The 16,143-nt window shown below is 40.7% G+C and overlaps 1 protein-coding gene across 12 annotated transcripts in view; it reads left to right on the top strand.

Moving 5' to 3' along the window:
• Positions 1-16,143, top strand: part of MEIS1 (Meis homeobox 1) — a 141,520-nt gene that overhangs the window by 120,633 nt on the left and 4,744 nt on the right. For all 12 annotated transcript variants that reach the window (XR_016230312.1, XR_016230314.1, XR_016230313.1 and 9 more), the window contains one exon: positions 15,536-15,594. Coding sequence is in view for 7 of the 12 variants with exons in the window: in XM_051837788.3 (XP_051693748.1) it covers positions 15,536-15,594 (59 nt within the window). In the remaining 5 variants the exon portion in view is untranslated. The remainder of the gene's footprint in view (positions 1-15,535; positions 15,595-16,143) is intronic.

Genomic DNA, 16,143 nt, shown 5'->3' with positions numbered 1-16,143 from the left:
AGGAAATGGAAAGAAGCCCCGCGGCGGAGCAGGGGCGTGAGCGAGGCCCAGAGGCCTCCTGGTTAAGGGGAAGAGCCTGACCGTGCCGCATCCACAGGTGGCAAAGGAACAAATTCTCCTAGGAGCACCATGACAACAGAAAAAATGTACACAGGGCTAGTAAAGCGAGGGACGATGGAAACACTGCGTCTCCTGTCCCTTCTTCACCACTTAGACCTGTGTCCTCACTCAAGTCATCTCTATGACCCTGGACAGGGCGTCCTGGGGTTAAAGTGAACGGGGAGCCCGATGAGGAGCACTCTTAGTCCTCTTCAGCACTGCTATCCAGGGGGAAAAATTGAATCAGGGACAAGCCCAGTGAACAGCAACTGGCTTTAACTCCAGCTCTACCCTGGAAGTGTGTGTGTGTGTGTGTGTCTGCGTGCGTGTGTGACCACAAGGCTTAGAGACAAATAGGAAACTTAATTAAAAAGTGGTTACATTTCCTCGTCTTAAGTAAGCAAAGCAAAAACCTCAAAATAAAAACTAGGTGAAATTAAACACAATGGCAAGGCGTGAAAAGCACGTGGGCTGTCATTTTAGGATTCATAATAAAGATAAATCAGTTGTTTTTAGCAGTGTGCTATGAATCTGTGAAGGGCATGACAGGTAATAAGCTTGAAATTTCTGCCGTTTTGTACAGCAAAATTTGTTTTCTCCTCAGGCACCCAATCTTTTTCTCTAGTAATTTTGTACATGACAAACTTTTTAGTGGGTGCATTAGTGATCTATAACTAATGGGTTGTCAGGTGTCAGTTAGATAAGATTAAAAGACTAACCCTTATCCATTTGATTCTTTGCATGAGTTTTATAGGTCAGGAGGAATAACTTTTTGAATTGTGGTTGTGTGTGTGTGTGTGTGTGTGTGTGTTCCATCTTTCCTTTGGCTTCACTCCAGGTATACGTGCAAGGACTGTATTACATTACATAAATCCTGCATGTAGGAGCAGATTTCAAACTCACACGATGTGAATCCAGAGGACAAATGCTGCGGCTGACTTCTGTAAATGTGTTTGAGTTTTGAAAACATTACTCCATCTCAGAGGAAACTCCGTAAGGGGAGACGGGCTCAAGCTCAGAGGGGCATGGAAGCTGGACGTTTCCTAGCAAGTCAGCTTTAGGTCTATTCTTGTCCAATCTGTCTTAAGTGTGTTTACATACAGTTTGCCTTTCTGGTATTTTCTGCTTGCACAGACCTGATCCCCACCTATTTTGTGTCAACAGTTGCTGCGCTGGTGTTGGGTGATTAACCATTAAGCACAGAAGCACTGAGGTGTGCCCAGAGAGACCCTCTCTCTCTATTCTCACTTACATCATCTTCTTGCTTCAGGCTGCGCCTACAGAAAACATCAACATTTTTGAGTAGTTAAAAAGCCTGAAATATTAAAAAAAAAATGGGGCAAATGTTACCTCCTTGTTGAATACAACAGTTTTCTCAAAAACGGAGTATAGCCATGGACTCGGGGTGGGGGGGGAGGAAGTGCTTCCGAGGGCAAATGTCACTTCCCATCCGGTCCCCCTTGCTCCAGTGTGTGACTGCCACGGGGCTTTGTGTAGGACTTAGGGTTATGTCCTGCTTTGTTCTTTAATTTTCTAGAAGAAAGAGACAGAAAAAAAGTTCCAACAACATGGATGTTTGTAACTTTGATGAATACAGGGATGTTTCCCTCAAAATCATTGATATTCTCCTCTCCATTTTACGTCTGTTCTTACAAAGCTTTTAGCATGACCCGATATCCGGAATATGATTAATTCTATCATGCTGTTAACACCTCAACAATAATAAACAAACAAACCTCCCAGATCTGCTCTGATGGTCTTAACAGCTCTCTTTGCCTTTCTACCCTCTTAACTAACCCATGCCTCCCAAGGTTAGATCTTATCACCAAAGAAAGGAATCAAGATTTCTGTTCTCAAGCACATTAACTCTTCCTGGTCCATGGGGACTATTGGTTTTGGGTTCTAAGTTTAATGGTTCAAATGAACTTCCTGTTGTTGGCGAGACCTGATTTAATATTGACAGTGTTACTTGTTTTCAAGAGCAGTATATAGCCTCGAGGTGAAGCTCAAATGCATTGCATGATTAAAAGATAAATATGTATCTATTTGAGTTTTCAGTATTTGTACTCTAGGACTCTGCATCAATTGTAAATGGGTCGTTTTGAGGATTGTTGTCTGCTTGAAGGATTTTATTGGCCTACATCACTCGAACATCTGCTGTGGCTGACTTTATTTGATCCCTACTTTGGGTCAGAGTTCATATGTGCTTGGAAAGGGCAGAGGGTAAGGGATGTTGAAAAAGCTAATGGGAAGAATTGTACATGCCTGAAAGATCTAAGATCTCAGCCCTTGGCTGCTTACCTGGAGTTCTGTTTCCAGAAAGGAATATACAACAAGTTACGCCAAGGATTCCCATTCTGGGGCCAAGGGGGCTGGGAGGGAGTGGGGATGTGAAGAGACGATCAGAATCATTCCGAGTGACTGTCATGTCAAAAAGCATATTGAGAGTTAGATTTTGTTTTTAGTCATGCCATTTCTTTTGAAATTGTAAAAACAAAGGAATATGAGATTTTTGAAGTGTATCAAAAGGGAGCAAGGATTAAAATTTTAGAAACCCTGTGCTATAGAGTCAAAGTACAAATTCTGGGTGGAAATTTATGCATCATTTGACAGATGGGGCTCAGCATACGATGCTACACTGCTAATCAGAGGCAGGGACAGTACTGTTTCCCACTCTAGTGCTTCTTCCATCCCACCATTATGTGTTTCTTTTTAAAGCTTATTGAAATAGAATTCAGGCCGGCACCGCGGCTCAATAGGCTAATTCTCTACCTGTGGCGCCGGCACACTGGGTTCTAGTCCCGGTCGGGGTGCCAGATTCTGTCCCGGTTGCCCCTCTTCCAGTCCAGCCCTCTGCTATGGCCCGGGAGTGCAGTGGAGGATAGCCTAAGTGCTTTGGCCCTGCACCCGCAAGGGAGACCAGGAGAAGCACCTGGCTCCTGGCTTTGGATCAGCGCAATGCGCTGGCTGAAGCGCGCCGGCCGCGGTGACCTTTAGAGGGTGAACCAATGGCAAAAGGAAGAAAGACCTTTCTCGCTTTTCTCTCTGTCTCTCTCTCTCTCACTGTCCACTCTGCCTGTCAAAAAGAAAGAAAGAAAGAAAGAAAGAAAGAAAGAAAGAAAGAAAGAAAGAAAGAAAGAAAGAAAGGGAATCCACACAACTCATAATTCAATCATTTGAAGTGTACAATTCAGGGGGTTTCAGTATGCTCATGGAGGTGTGAAACCATCTCTGCTGTCACTCTAGAACATTTTTGCCACCTTGAAAAGAAACTGGGGCTGGAATTGCGGTATAGCGGGTTAAATTGCTGCTTGCCACACTCACACCCCACATCCAGTATGGGAGTACAAGTTCACATCACAGCTACTCTGATTCCAATCCAGCTTCCTGCTAATGCACATTGGGAGGCAGCAGAAAGAAGACGTGTGTGGAATTCCAGGTGTGGGCTTAGCCCAGAGGTCATTTGGGGAGAGAACCAGCAGATAGAATATCTCTCCTGCTCTCTCTTTCTCTTTCTCTCTCTGTCTCTCTGCCTTTCAAGTAGATGGAAATAAATAAAGATTTTTAAAAAGGCAAGAAAGCAAGCTTTGTACCCCTAACTATTATCTCTCCTCATACTTCCATTTCCTGCTCTGCCTGCCTCTGTCAACCACTCTTAGTCTCTGCATGGAAACCTTTCACATAAATGTGTCCATGTAATATGTGATTTTTTAAATTTTTATTTTTAGGATTTATTTGTTTATTTGAAAGAGTTACAGAGACAGAGAGAGAGAGACAGAAAGAAAGAGAGGGGTCTTCCATCTGATGGTTCACTCCCCAAATGGCTGCAATGGCCAGAGCTAGGCCAATCTGAAGCCAGGATCCAGGAGCTTCTTCCAGGGTGCAGGGTCATAGGACTTGGACCATCTTCTGCTGCTTTCCCAGGCACATTAGCAGGGAGCTATATGGGAAGTGGAGCAGCCAGGACTCCAACTGGCACCCTATGGGATTCCAGCACTGCAGGTAGTGGCTTTACCTACTACACCACAGCGCCGACCCAATATGTGGTGTTTTGTGACTGGCCTCTTTTACTTGGCATACCATTTTCAAGGTTCATCTGTATTGTAGTGGGTGTTTTTGATACTTTGTTCCTTTTTATGGCTGTCTGGTGTTCCATTTCATTGTGTGGATGTAACACATTTTGTTTATCTATTTATCAATTGATGGGCATTTAGGGTTGTTTCCACCTTTTGTGGCTGTAAGCGTTTGTGTATAAATTTTTTGTACTATTAAGCATTTTGACAGCTGTAATGTTGGCGTTCTAAAAACTCCTGTTTTAAGTTTCACAATTGGCAAATCTCTATCCATAAACATTAACTGGCTTGATCATCATAATTCCAACACCTAAATACTGCCATGCTCTCCAAGTCAGTAAGCCGTGGTGTTCCTACTTAGTTCTCAGACACTGCTCTCTTTCTCCCTACCATTTGCCAGTGTTTTGACAGATAATTATGAGTGATATTCCAAGAAAGGGTCATCACACTGAAACAGAGCAACTTAGCAGAAAAAGGCACGTTCTCCAAATTCTCCCTGAAGTGACTTAATGGCCATCAGCATTTTCCAAAGACTTGACAAGCTCCAGGAGGAGGTCACTTTGTGTTATTGTCCTCATTTAAAAGATTTTGTCATAAACCTCAATTGAGAGATCTTTCCTTTAGGTATAATTGTTCCACTTGTTATAAGGGTCTACAGATTATGTGTTGATACATATTGCATAGAGCTGAGTTTTCAAGCTTCACTAGTTAAAACAGAAATTGCTGTGTACATTCCAAGGAATAGCATAACCTCCATTCAAGTTGAGTTGTCTTCACTGTGCCATTCTGTAGCTTAATTTTGGATCAGACGAAACTAGATATCAAGCTAAGTTTTGAGACTTCTCCTCTTCCCACGAGCGGAGACTCCTGGCCTGGGAGGTCTATGGTTGGTGATGGTTTGGGGAGTGGAGGCAACTATAGGAAATAACCCTAGAGAAAGGAAGGGCTCAGAGGTATTCCAAGATGGTGCTGGGATTCTGTAATACTTTATTAATATGGGGACTGTCACCATTCTAACACAACAGGGTTTCAATCCCAGGAAAATTTATTTTGGAAAAATAGTCCAATATTCATTAGGGTGGCCATACACCCCATTTGCCTAGGACACTCATGGCTTGTGCTTATTCCCCAGCACAATTTTTTTTCAAAAAATTTTGAAGATTTATTTTATTTATTTGAAAGGCACAGCTACACACATGCACACACATACACACACACATACACACACAGAGATTTCATCCATTGATTCACTCCCCCAATAATTGGAACAGCCAGGACTGAGCTAGACCAAAGCCAGGAACAAGGAGCTTGTTTCAAACTCTCTCTTAGGGACCCAAGTACGTGGTTGCTTTCTGCTGCCCTCCTAGGTGCATGAGCAGGGAGCTGGATTGGAGGTGGAGCAGCTGAGTTTGAACTGGTGCCCATACGAGATGCAGGCTGCAGCTTTACCCTCTATGATACAGCGCCGGCCCCTGCTGGGCATAATTATTAACAGTATTCCTTCACTTCCAAAAGTGTCCCATTCAGATGATAAAATACTCATCCTATTTATAATGGAGAATGACAGAAAGCTAGCATTTGCTTTAAATAACCATATTTATTTAGTAATGTGTAAGGGATGTTTAGTCAGATATAATTTTTTTGACTTTTTGTGAATATGAGAATATTGGAATTTAAATGGAAAACAGTTCAGTTATTAACACAAAAAGACACATCTATTCTTTAAAGATAATATTATAGCTATTTTTGTTTTTTTCATTAGTAGAGGAAGTTTTGCTGAATTATTTTAGGTTATATTGTTGCTTATATGAGTACATTGTGCTAATAAACATTTAAAAACCATACACCTTAAACAAGCCATTATTTTTCTTGTATCTAAAAGGTTATACAAAGTCAAATTTAGCAAATTGTTTGTCACATTTAAGTAAATATTTCATAAATGTCATCTTGTTGCATGTAATTAATGTCAGTGGATATTTAGGATATTTATAACCATTGACTACTTCTTCTGCTAGGTCTTGTGAGATATCTCCACCTTCCACTCCACTAAGTTTGATGCCTCAGGCTTCAGTGATCCAAAAGGTAGTAGCAAAAGAAATAGAGACTTTACTAAGGGAGCTATTTCTGCTTTGAATTCAGGTCAGATTAAAGCTTTTAGCCAAGGCCACATTTTTTTTTAGAATTAAAAAAAAAAAAAAGTCACTTTAAAATTTGCTTTCAAGGAAAATTTCTGTAAATGTAAGTAATGAATTTTTTGAAATTTATTTCCATCTCTAAACTCCAAAATAAGACATGGGTTTTGTTATTATTTTTGCATCATCACTGTCAGCTAATTAGTGATTTTTTTTTTCTACTAGCTGCTTTGAAGAAAATTTCATATGTGATTAACTTCCTCAGTTGTGTCAGACAGCTTCAGTTCTTTCTAGTGTAATTTGGCAAATACCTCCATCGCTGCTAGAGAAAGGAAACCTTCTCATACCACTGATTGATGGGCTTCCTGTGATTTGAGCAAATTCCAATATTGTGTTTCTGGAGTGGGTGGAGAGGAGTGCTTGTTCCCCCTCTCCCCTCCCGTCCTCTTGCTCCTGGCCCTGCTGCACCTCCCCCACTCCCAGACGTACAGATGATGTATTGCAGTCCTGGAACTGTCAGATCCTGGAGGAGGTTAAGAAACCAGCATAAGGTGCCAAAAACATGATTTCATAAGGTTTGACTTGAGATTGAGTCAACTTTCTTGAGCGTATTAAAAATCATGTTTCATGAAATTTTATTTCACAAAGAAAGGGAGTGTAAAAGGCTTGGACTCTGTAGACCCCAGTTATGGATCATGAAATCCAATAAGTGAATGTAAATCTAAAATGAAGATTTCAATAGAAGATGTTGAAGTTGATTTTTTGTTTGTTTGTTTAAAAGAACAGAGAGCTATTTGAGAGACAGCTTCAACTCTTTCCCTGAGGGTTTGTTTATAAAACATGCCTTAGGAGATGCTAACTTTATTTTTTTTAAAATATAGTAGATGTAGTTTTATTTCAATGGCTGTGGTACACTTGAAAGAAATGTTACTTTGAGGAAATTCATGGAGTAGGAAAAGAATAAAATTCTAGAGTTCAACTGTTACTTTCCAATGTGAAATTTTATATCTGAAGACTTTTTTTTCGTGAGGCTACATTTAAAATTAAAAAAAAACATTTAAATGGGCAGGCATTTGGTCTAGCAGAGGAACCGCCCACGCTGGTTTGCCTGTGTTCAATGCTTGTCTCCTCACCCTTGCTTCCTGCTTATGCAGACCCTGGGAAGCAGTGGTGATAGCTCAAGTAGTTGGGTTCTTGCCACCAGCGTGGGAGACCTGGATGGAGTTCCTGGCTCCTGGCTTCTGCACCTGACTAGACCAAGCCCCAGCAGGCATTTGGGTAGTAAACCAGCAGATGGGTGCATGCTCTCTCTCTCCCTTCATCTGTCTCCTTCTCTGTCTTATACATAAATAAATAAATAAATAAATAATTTTTTAAATCCCAGGCTTGTGAAATTTCTTGAATGATTTATTTCTTTTATTTGAAAGTCTGAGTTAAAGAGAGAGAGAGAGAGCTTTTCCATCCACTGGTTCATTTCCCAGATGGCCAAACAGCCAAGGCTGAGCCAGGCCAAAGTCAGGAGCCAGGAGCCTCATCTGGGTCTCAGGGTAGCAGGGTCCCAAACACTTAGGCTATCTTCTGCTGCTTTCCCTAGGCCATTAGCAGGGATCTGCATCAGCAGTAGAGCAGCTGGGATACGAACCAGTGCCCACATGGGATGCTGGCATCACAAGCGGCAACTTTACCCATTGCACCACAATAATGGCCCCATAACATGTTTTTTAAAAACTTGGGGCTGGGGCCGGTACTGTGGCATAGCTGGTAAAGCCTCTACCTGCAGTGCTGGCATCCCATATAGGCACAGTTCGAGTCTCAGCTGCTCCACTTCCAATCCAGCTCCCTGCTGATGGCCTCGGAAAGCGCTAGAAAGTCCTTGGGTGCCTATACCTGCAAGAGAGACCTGGAAGAAGCTCCTGGCTTCTGGCTTCCGATAGGCTCAGCTCCAACTGTTGTGGCCATTTGGGGAGTGTACCAGCGGATGGAAGATTTCTCTCTCTCTCTTTTTTTCTCTGCCTTTGCCTCTGTCTCTCTGTAACTCTGTGTTTCAAATAAATAAATAAAGCTTAAAAAAAAAAAAAAAAAAAAAAAAAAACCTTGGGGCTGACATGTGGTGATGCAGGTTAAGCTGCAACCTGTGATGCTGGCATCCCATATGAGTGCTGGTTCAACTCCTGGCTGTTATACTTCTGATCCAGCTCTTTGCTAATGTGCCTTGGAAAGCAGCAGAAGATGGCCCAAGTACTTGGGTCCTTGCCATCCATGTGAGAGACACAGATGGAATTCAGAGCTTCTGGCTTTGGCTAGGTCCAGTGCCAGCTGTTGCAACCATTTGGAGAGGGAATCAGCAGATGTCTCTGTCTCAATCTTTGTCTCTGTCTTTCTCTCTGTCAGTCTGCCTTTCAAATAAATAAGTAAATAAATAAATAAATTTTTAAAAAACTTGCAGGGAATGGTGTTGTGGCATAGCGGTTAAAGCCAATGCCTGAGATCCTGGCTTCCCATCTGGGTTCTGGTTGGTGTCCTGGCTGTTCCACTTCCCATCCAGCTCTCTGCTGATGGTCTGGGAAAAGCTGTAGAAGGTCCAAGCTTCAGCCTGGCCCAGTGCTGGCTGTTGTGACCATCTGGGGAGTGAACCAGTGCATGGAAGATCTCTTTGTCTCTGTCTGTTTCTCTGTCTGTAACTCTAACTTTAAAAATAAGTGAATACATCTTAAAAAAGCTTATAGAAATTATCTAAAATGAATAATATATAAATATTTTATGTACATGCTGTTTATTCCTAATTGAATAAAGAATAGTGAATGCAGAAATTGTCAGAACTTTAAGACTACATAGTATTTTCATTATTATTCCAGTGTGTATATAGATATTCCTAGCTATACCTAACTACTAATAAAAGATGACTATGATTAATACTTTCTTTGATAGGCAGTAATAGTTATAGCTACAGAAGGCATTTCTTTAGTTGATTGTTTTAGCTTGTTGCATATATGAAGGTGTTGTAAGATGATTTTCTCCAAACTTAGATGGGTACCTTCTGAAATAAGCCTATGTCCACCGCCATCCTGCCGACGCTCACCGACGCCTACTTGGCAGAGAGCACAATGGGGTGTCAGGGAGAGTCATAGCATTGTATAGAAACTTCCTGTGGTTTACGAGTTACCTTAGCGTGCCCAAGGACCCAGCTATCAGTTCCCTTTAATCTTCTGTGAATAGTAGAGCGGTAAACATGGAGGACGAGAATTAATTGATTCAAGGTAAAAATGCTAGCTAAGCACGTAATTTTTTTTTTAACTTTTATCAGTATTACAAAAATTCTGTCAGGCAGAACGGGGCAAAGTTATGTGGAACTGGGGACCTGCGCCTTGTGCCTGTGAGCCTGACAGATGCCCACTGCGATGTCCTCACCCTCTCTGGTCCTCATGAAAGAAAACTAAACCCAGCAATCCAGTAGTGGGGGAAGGAATGGAGGACAGGGTAAAGCAAAGGACAAAGGTCAATTTCAGAAAGCTGTTCTACCAGATACTGCTCAAAAAGTTAGGTGTCCAAAGACTGAGAATGAGCTGTGGATGGAACTAGCAGAATGAAAAAAATTTTAAAAGGCTGATGGTAAATGAACTTCTAGGGGGTAAAGAAAAGAAAGAGTGAAGCAAAACTGTCCGTATTTCTCTTTTAAGTGTAACAGAGTCACCTCCCATCTTCCTGGTCAGAGTCCTATACAAGAAATCCAATTTTTGGATTCTTGGAGATTTTGCTCCCTTCTAACCTCCTATTAGGAATTGAGTCCTAAACAGACAACTGAGTTAAAAAAAAGAGAAATACTTAATCTGTTTATCTGGACATGGAATAAAGCTATAAAACCAACTCATTATCTTCTTTTCCTTCATAAAACTTCTTGTTTTGAGGATGCAGATAGCTTGGTCACAAGAATAAATTGTAATGTGTGATTCCATAAGAGAAATGTATGGGTTCTTTCACTAATTAAGTCTTCTACCACCTACAGGGAGTCCAGTTGTTAACAAGTACTTCACAAAAGAAGATTGTGTTTTCAAAGCAAAATAGGAGTTCAAAAAATATGTATTTTGATGTTCAGAAGTAGTATGGAATGACAAACAAGGCATTTCCAACCTGAAAGTGTATTTTACTAAATGGTGCACTTTTTCTAAGTCTAATTTATGGCACATTTGAATTGCATTATACTAAACCAAAGTGTATCTATTTTAATAATTAAACAAAGCTGGCACAAAGTCATGTATTCCTGACATTCCACATCTGAGTTTTAAAAGTTATAACATTTGGATATCAATCATAACATCATAAGTTTTTTCAATACGGGAAATTCTAAGAATGTTTGTATTTCATCTCAAAATACTTTGTGGTTGTTAAAGAAATGTACTTTTAATTGTACATTCATACTGGAGTTTTGTCACTATTTTTTTGTGTGTTCAAGTTCTGATAGGTATTTATATGTTCATCCAAAAATACAGATTTATATTTAAACACACTCATGAAATTTGTGGTCACTATTTCATGATGCCTCTTAAAACGACCATGTTTTAAGAAGGGAATATGTTCATTTAAGTTCACATGGGATCGAAGGCTCATTTTTTGGTTTAGTGTTTGGAAAATTCTTGATCATTTCGACTCTTCCACAATGAAAAGTAAAGCATCCTGTCAGAAGAGCAGGGAGGATGAGATGCAAGGTCAAAGGGCATTTCAGAAACAAACAGCTGGACCAGTTTACTTAAGCAGATAGAGCGATGGGGGGAACTGACCTCAGCTTGACTTATGGTGGGAGGAGCAAGAATGTCATTTTATTACTTTGCCCAGGAGGAAAATGTTTTTGTATCTGAATTCACCCCAAAGTCATTTAAACACATGGCTCTGCTGTATGTAGCATAATTCCAAAGAGAGAAAGCACATCAGAGTCTAGAATGATGATAAAATACACAAAACAGAATCAAATGTCAGATGGTTTTAAGATTGAAAGGTGATGCTGTTTTAAAAAGTAAGGTATTTTGCCACTTTCTCGGTTATTTTCAGATAAAAATGTCCATCACAACCCCAGGTAATAACATAAGGGCATTTCAAAGAGTTCATGAAAAAATGGAATTATAAGATAAGTTTATTTTGGTGCAACATTTTTAAATCCATGCATAGTTTTTTCATAATATTAATTTTCCTTTAGCTTTCTGAAGGATCCTTCTATGTTGCTCATGTAACTATAGGAATTATCATTCAGTAATATTCTAAGAGTGTACTATGCCCTGTAAGTATTGATAATATTTCACTAAAGTGATTTTTTTTAAATAAAAGATTTCAAAAGTAAAAGTTTTTTTTCAAAAGTAAGACCTACTAATGTGGTCAAACAATTTAAACAAAGAGATTAGGCTTTCTAGTTCTTTTTTTTATTATTTATTTATTTATTTATTTTTATTTTTTTGACAGGCAGAGTGGACAGTGAGAGAGAGAGAGAGAGAGAGAGAGAAAGGTCTTCCTTTGCCGTTGGTTCACCCTCCAATGGCTGCCGCGGCCGGCGCACCGCGCTGATCCGATGGCAGGAGTCAGGAGCCAGGTGCTTTTCCTGGTCTCCCATGGGGTGCAGGGCCCAAGCACCTGGGCCATCCTCCACTGCACTCCCGGGCCACAGCAGAGGGCTGGCCTGGAAGAGGGGCAACCGGGACAGAATCCGGCACCCCGACCGGGACTAGAACCCGGTGTGCCGGTGTGCCGGCGCCGCAAGGCGGAGGATTAGCCTAGTGAGCCGCGGCGCCGGCGTTCTTTTTTTTTTTTTTAAAGATTTATTTATTTTATTTGAAAAGCAGAGTTACACAGAGAGGGACACACACACACACACAGTGGAGGAGAGAGAGAGAGAGATCTTCTATCTGTTGGTTCACTCTCCAAATGGCCCCAAAATGGCCAAGAGCCAGGAGTTTCATCCAGTTCTCCCACGTGGGTGGCAGGGGCTTAAGTACTTGGCCGCCTTCTGATACTTTTCGAGGTGCATTATCAGGGAGCTGGATCAGAAGTGGAGCAGCTGGGACATGAACTGGCCCCCATATAGGATGCTGGAGTTGCAGGTGGTGCCTTAACTTACTATGCCATAACACTGGCCCTTTAAAAGTTTTTTTTAATCAAAGGATTCCTACCTTAACAGCTACATATTAAATGGGTACCTTATTTGTTTATTTATTTTCACTTTATTTGAAAGAGAGAGAGATTTTTCATCTACTGGTTCACTCCCCAAATGCCTACAACAGGAAGATCTAGGCCAAGCTGAAGCCAGGAGCCTGGCACTCCCTTCCATGTGTGCAGGGACTCAAATACTTGAGCTATCATCTGCTGCCTCCAAAGATGCACATTATCAGGAAACTGGATTAGAAGCGGAGTATCCAGGGCCCAAAAATGCACTCTGATGTGGGGTGACACTGTCTCAAATGGTGACTTAACTGTTGTAGCACAAACCAGCCCCTCCTGTTGGTGTCTTATATCTGTGTTTTCATTAACAACACTACTGCCACCAAAAAAAGAAGCAAACAATGTCCAGTGCCTATGGGCACTAAGCTAAGAGCCTGTGATAAGATATTTCGCTCTTCTCATGTGGACCAGAGAAGCCCTAGAATAAATGGAGTTAGTGTTGTTCACCCTAAGTCTTAGGAGGAACACAGAGAAACCTCAGCATATTGAACAGAGTGGCCCAGATGCAGAGCGGACTCAAGATCCTAGAAGGGCTCATGTTCTAGGAAGAACTTCTGAAAAACAAGACTGGGGAAACCTATAGGGCAAGCTGACTGTGTTTAAGTATTTGAAAAGCTATCCCGAGGAAGTGAGGTGAGTCTTGTTTCAACTACCCTACGGAGTTGTCCTGTGAAAAGATTTTCAGAAGATAGAGCCTTTTAGCAGTTTGGGCTGTCCGGAGGTGACAAGGACTCAGGTGAGATGGTGAATGCTATATTAGAAACAGCGAAGCAGACAATACCCATCTACCTGGGGCTAGAAGAGAAGGGATTCACGTTGGAGAACAAACTAGGTGGCTGTTAATAGCACTTTCCAATCTTGAATATCTGAATGTGGAGTAGGCAAGCTTTGGGACGTCAATACATTGAGTGACTGACTCTTTTTTGGAGTAGCCTTATCTTTGTCCATATACACTGGCAGTACAGCCCTCAAAATTTCCAATCTGCAGAGCGTTCACAGTCATGCTTATCCCTTGTCTTAACATTAGGGTTGTTGCCAGTGGTAACTGGCTCAAAGCCAGCTAATTTTTAGGCGTCTATTTAGTCTGGAATGTTCTAGATGAGTGGCACACAGTGGCCATGTTCTGGTCCCAGGGTTAGAGAGCAGGGTGCTCCCAACCATTTGCCAGCTGTGTGTCATTCAACAAATTATTAGCATCCCTTTGGTAACATGTGACTTCAGATAAGTCACTTAATTTCTCTGAGCTTTGATTTCTCATGTTAAAAATGACTCTCCCTATTTTTAGGTAAGTAGTCTAAATCATATCTATAAAATAATATGCTCGTAAAAGGGTTTGCAAAAGAAAGTTAAGAGAGTTCCCTTACTCTGAGACCTTGTAGATTAAGAATAGTGCCATAGATAAAGTGCTGTTTCTTGATCTCTTACCTATGTTAGTTACTATGAAAATTACTTTTGGTATATGCAGAATATTAATATTAAATAATTTTCTAATTGGTCATGCAGTGAAGCCAGCTAATGAAAAAGCAGATTTTTTTTTTCCATTTTAATTGGTTATTTCACATGGTGTTGTGCTACACCTGTGCTTATAATGAGAATGGAGAATTAATCTAACCTTCTGCTCACATGATTCCAATTTTCATGGTTTATACAAGATAATGATAACCTGATTTGCAACACAATTTGGTGTAGATCTCTGTTTTAAATATTTTTATTAGCAGTTCAGGGACTTCATACGCAAGAACTGATGTAATATATATTACCAGTAAGAGTTAACACCAACAGAATACTTTTTAGTTAGATTCCAGTTTCATTATTTATTTTAATTACTTCTCAGACAAAGAAAGAACATAAGAATACAGGATATTGAGAATCTTATAAAGTTTGAACTATGCATTTTTATTTTTAAAAACCTGTCCCTATTTAATGGTTTGGTTTCAGGAACTATTTTCCTTCTTGAAGTGGGCAGACATACAAACTAGAATTCATACTGGACTGTGGATGCTTTAATTATTAATAATGCAGTATTAAACTTTCCATTGTATTTTTATGTCCTTCTCAGATGTGATTTAAAGTAATATACTATTATAGAATCTAATATGTCCCCGCATTTTCTGTATTTGATATGTAATTCTTAATGTGACATAGCACAAATGGATCTTAAGAGTTGGGCTCTCATGAGTATGATTTTGGAGAGCATATATTAACCACCTTTTTATGTTTTAGTGACTAATCACTTTGAAAGGACTACAAAAATAATTGTACAAAAAATCTTATTAAGCCACTTAAAGTGACTTAAGTGTCTTAATCAGATGTTTATAAATTTTCAGAGCTAGCTGGAGAAAGCAAGATTATAAATTCAATTACTGTATGGCTCTGACCTCGCCTTGACCTCAGTCTTTGCATAAAGAGCAAAAATAAATAAATAAATAAAAGCCACCCCAAGAAATCTCTGCAAGGAATGTGTTTCTGTGAAGTCCCCAGCAGTGTGAGTTAGTGGTGATAAACTCCAGACATTCTCTCATTTGATGGTGTGCTGCATCCAAGTTCATTATCTTAATAGTAGGCATTAAAATAGAATTAGGTTTGCAAGAGGTTGGGGAAGTTTTGGCAAAAACTGTAAAAAGAAGTCAGAGAACCTAAGATTGAAAATGTTCTCATTAGGAGAGGCAACAGATGCCCACAGGAGCATCTCACTCTCTATACTAATTTCCCCCTCCTTGCAACTGAAAAGAGTGGTGGCTAGCATTGTTTCCTGAAACTCGGCTAATTCCCCCATGAAAAGATGAAATGGAAGTGTCCGACTGTGGTAAAACAGGCAAACATAAATCATCCCAGAAACCCCAGGCCTGTGCACTCGGAGGTCACTGGGGGTTACAGGTTGTGCAGCCTGCGAAGAGCAAAGAACCGAGGCATGCCCATTTTGCCAACATCTAGATTTGCTCTTACTGGGATGCGGCTTGTCCTCTTCCTCCACTTTTCCTCTTCCTCTTTTAAAAGGCATAACGGTGTGCTCTGCTTTCTTGGTTCCAGGTTTATTAACGCCCGGAGAAGAATAGTGCAGCCCATGATAGACCAGTCCAACCGAGCAGGCAAGTCCCCCATAGTGACAGTATTCAAGTCGCGCAAGCGCAAAGCATCCTCAAGCCATTCACCGGGAGCTCCGCTACCTGGTAAAGAAACTGGGAGTGAGTACTAGGAGCGCCTGGCCATGAAAATTAAACCAGTTCCGTTGCATAACAACACTAATCAATTTAACATCATTATAAAACGTTTGGAGAAGGTGGAAAAAAAAGCCAACAGGAAAAAGTAACTCTTAAATCATATGCTCAGTTACAATATTCTTGGTACACATTCAATATATTAATGTTATTTTTTTTCTGAGTTTGCCTTCCCAGCTCTTTCTGCTACTGTGACCACTCCCTGGTGCATGGCTTGGTGTGGAATTGCTGTAAACTTTATTACCTGTCAAAAGGGCAAAGGGGTCAGGATCGCTTGTGGGACTCAGTAAAGTTCAAAGACATTCAGTGAGGTAGAGCTTTTGTGTGCTTTAATAACCTAAGGCAGCTTACCTCTGAAGCAGCTTTTCATGTACAGTTAAAACATGGGACTCAGGTAGTGGTATAAATACACAGTTCTTA

Source organism: Oryctolagus cuniculus, chromosome 2, assembly GCF_051225735.1.
Source record: "Oryctolagus cuniculus isolate XC-2025 breed Fujian yellow rabbit chromosome 2, ASM5122573v1, whole genome shotgun sequence".
NCBI lineage: Eukaryota > Metazoa > Chordata > Mammalia > Lagomorpha > Leporidae > Oryctolagus > Oryctolagus cuniculus.
This window is presented reverse-complemented; position numbering and strand designations above follow the sequence as displayed.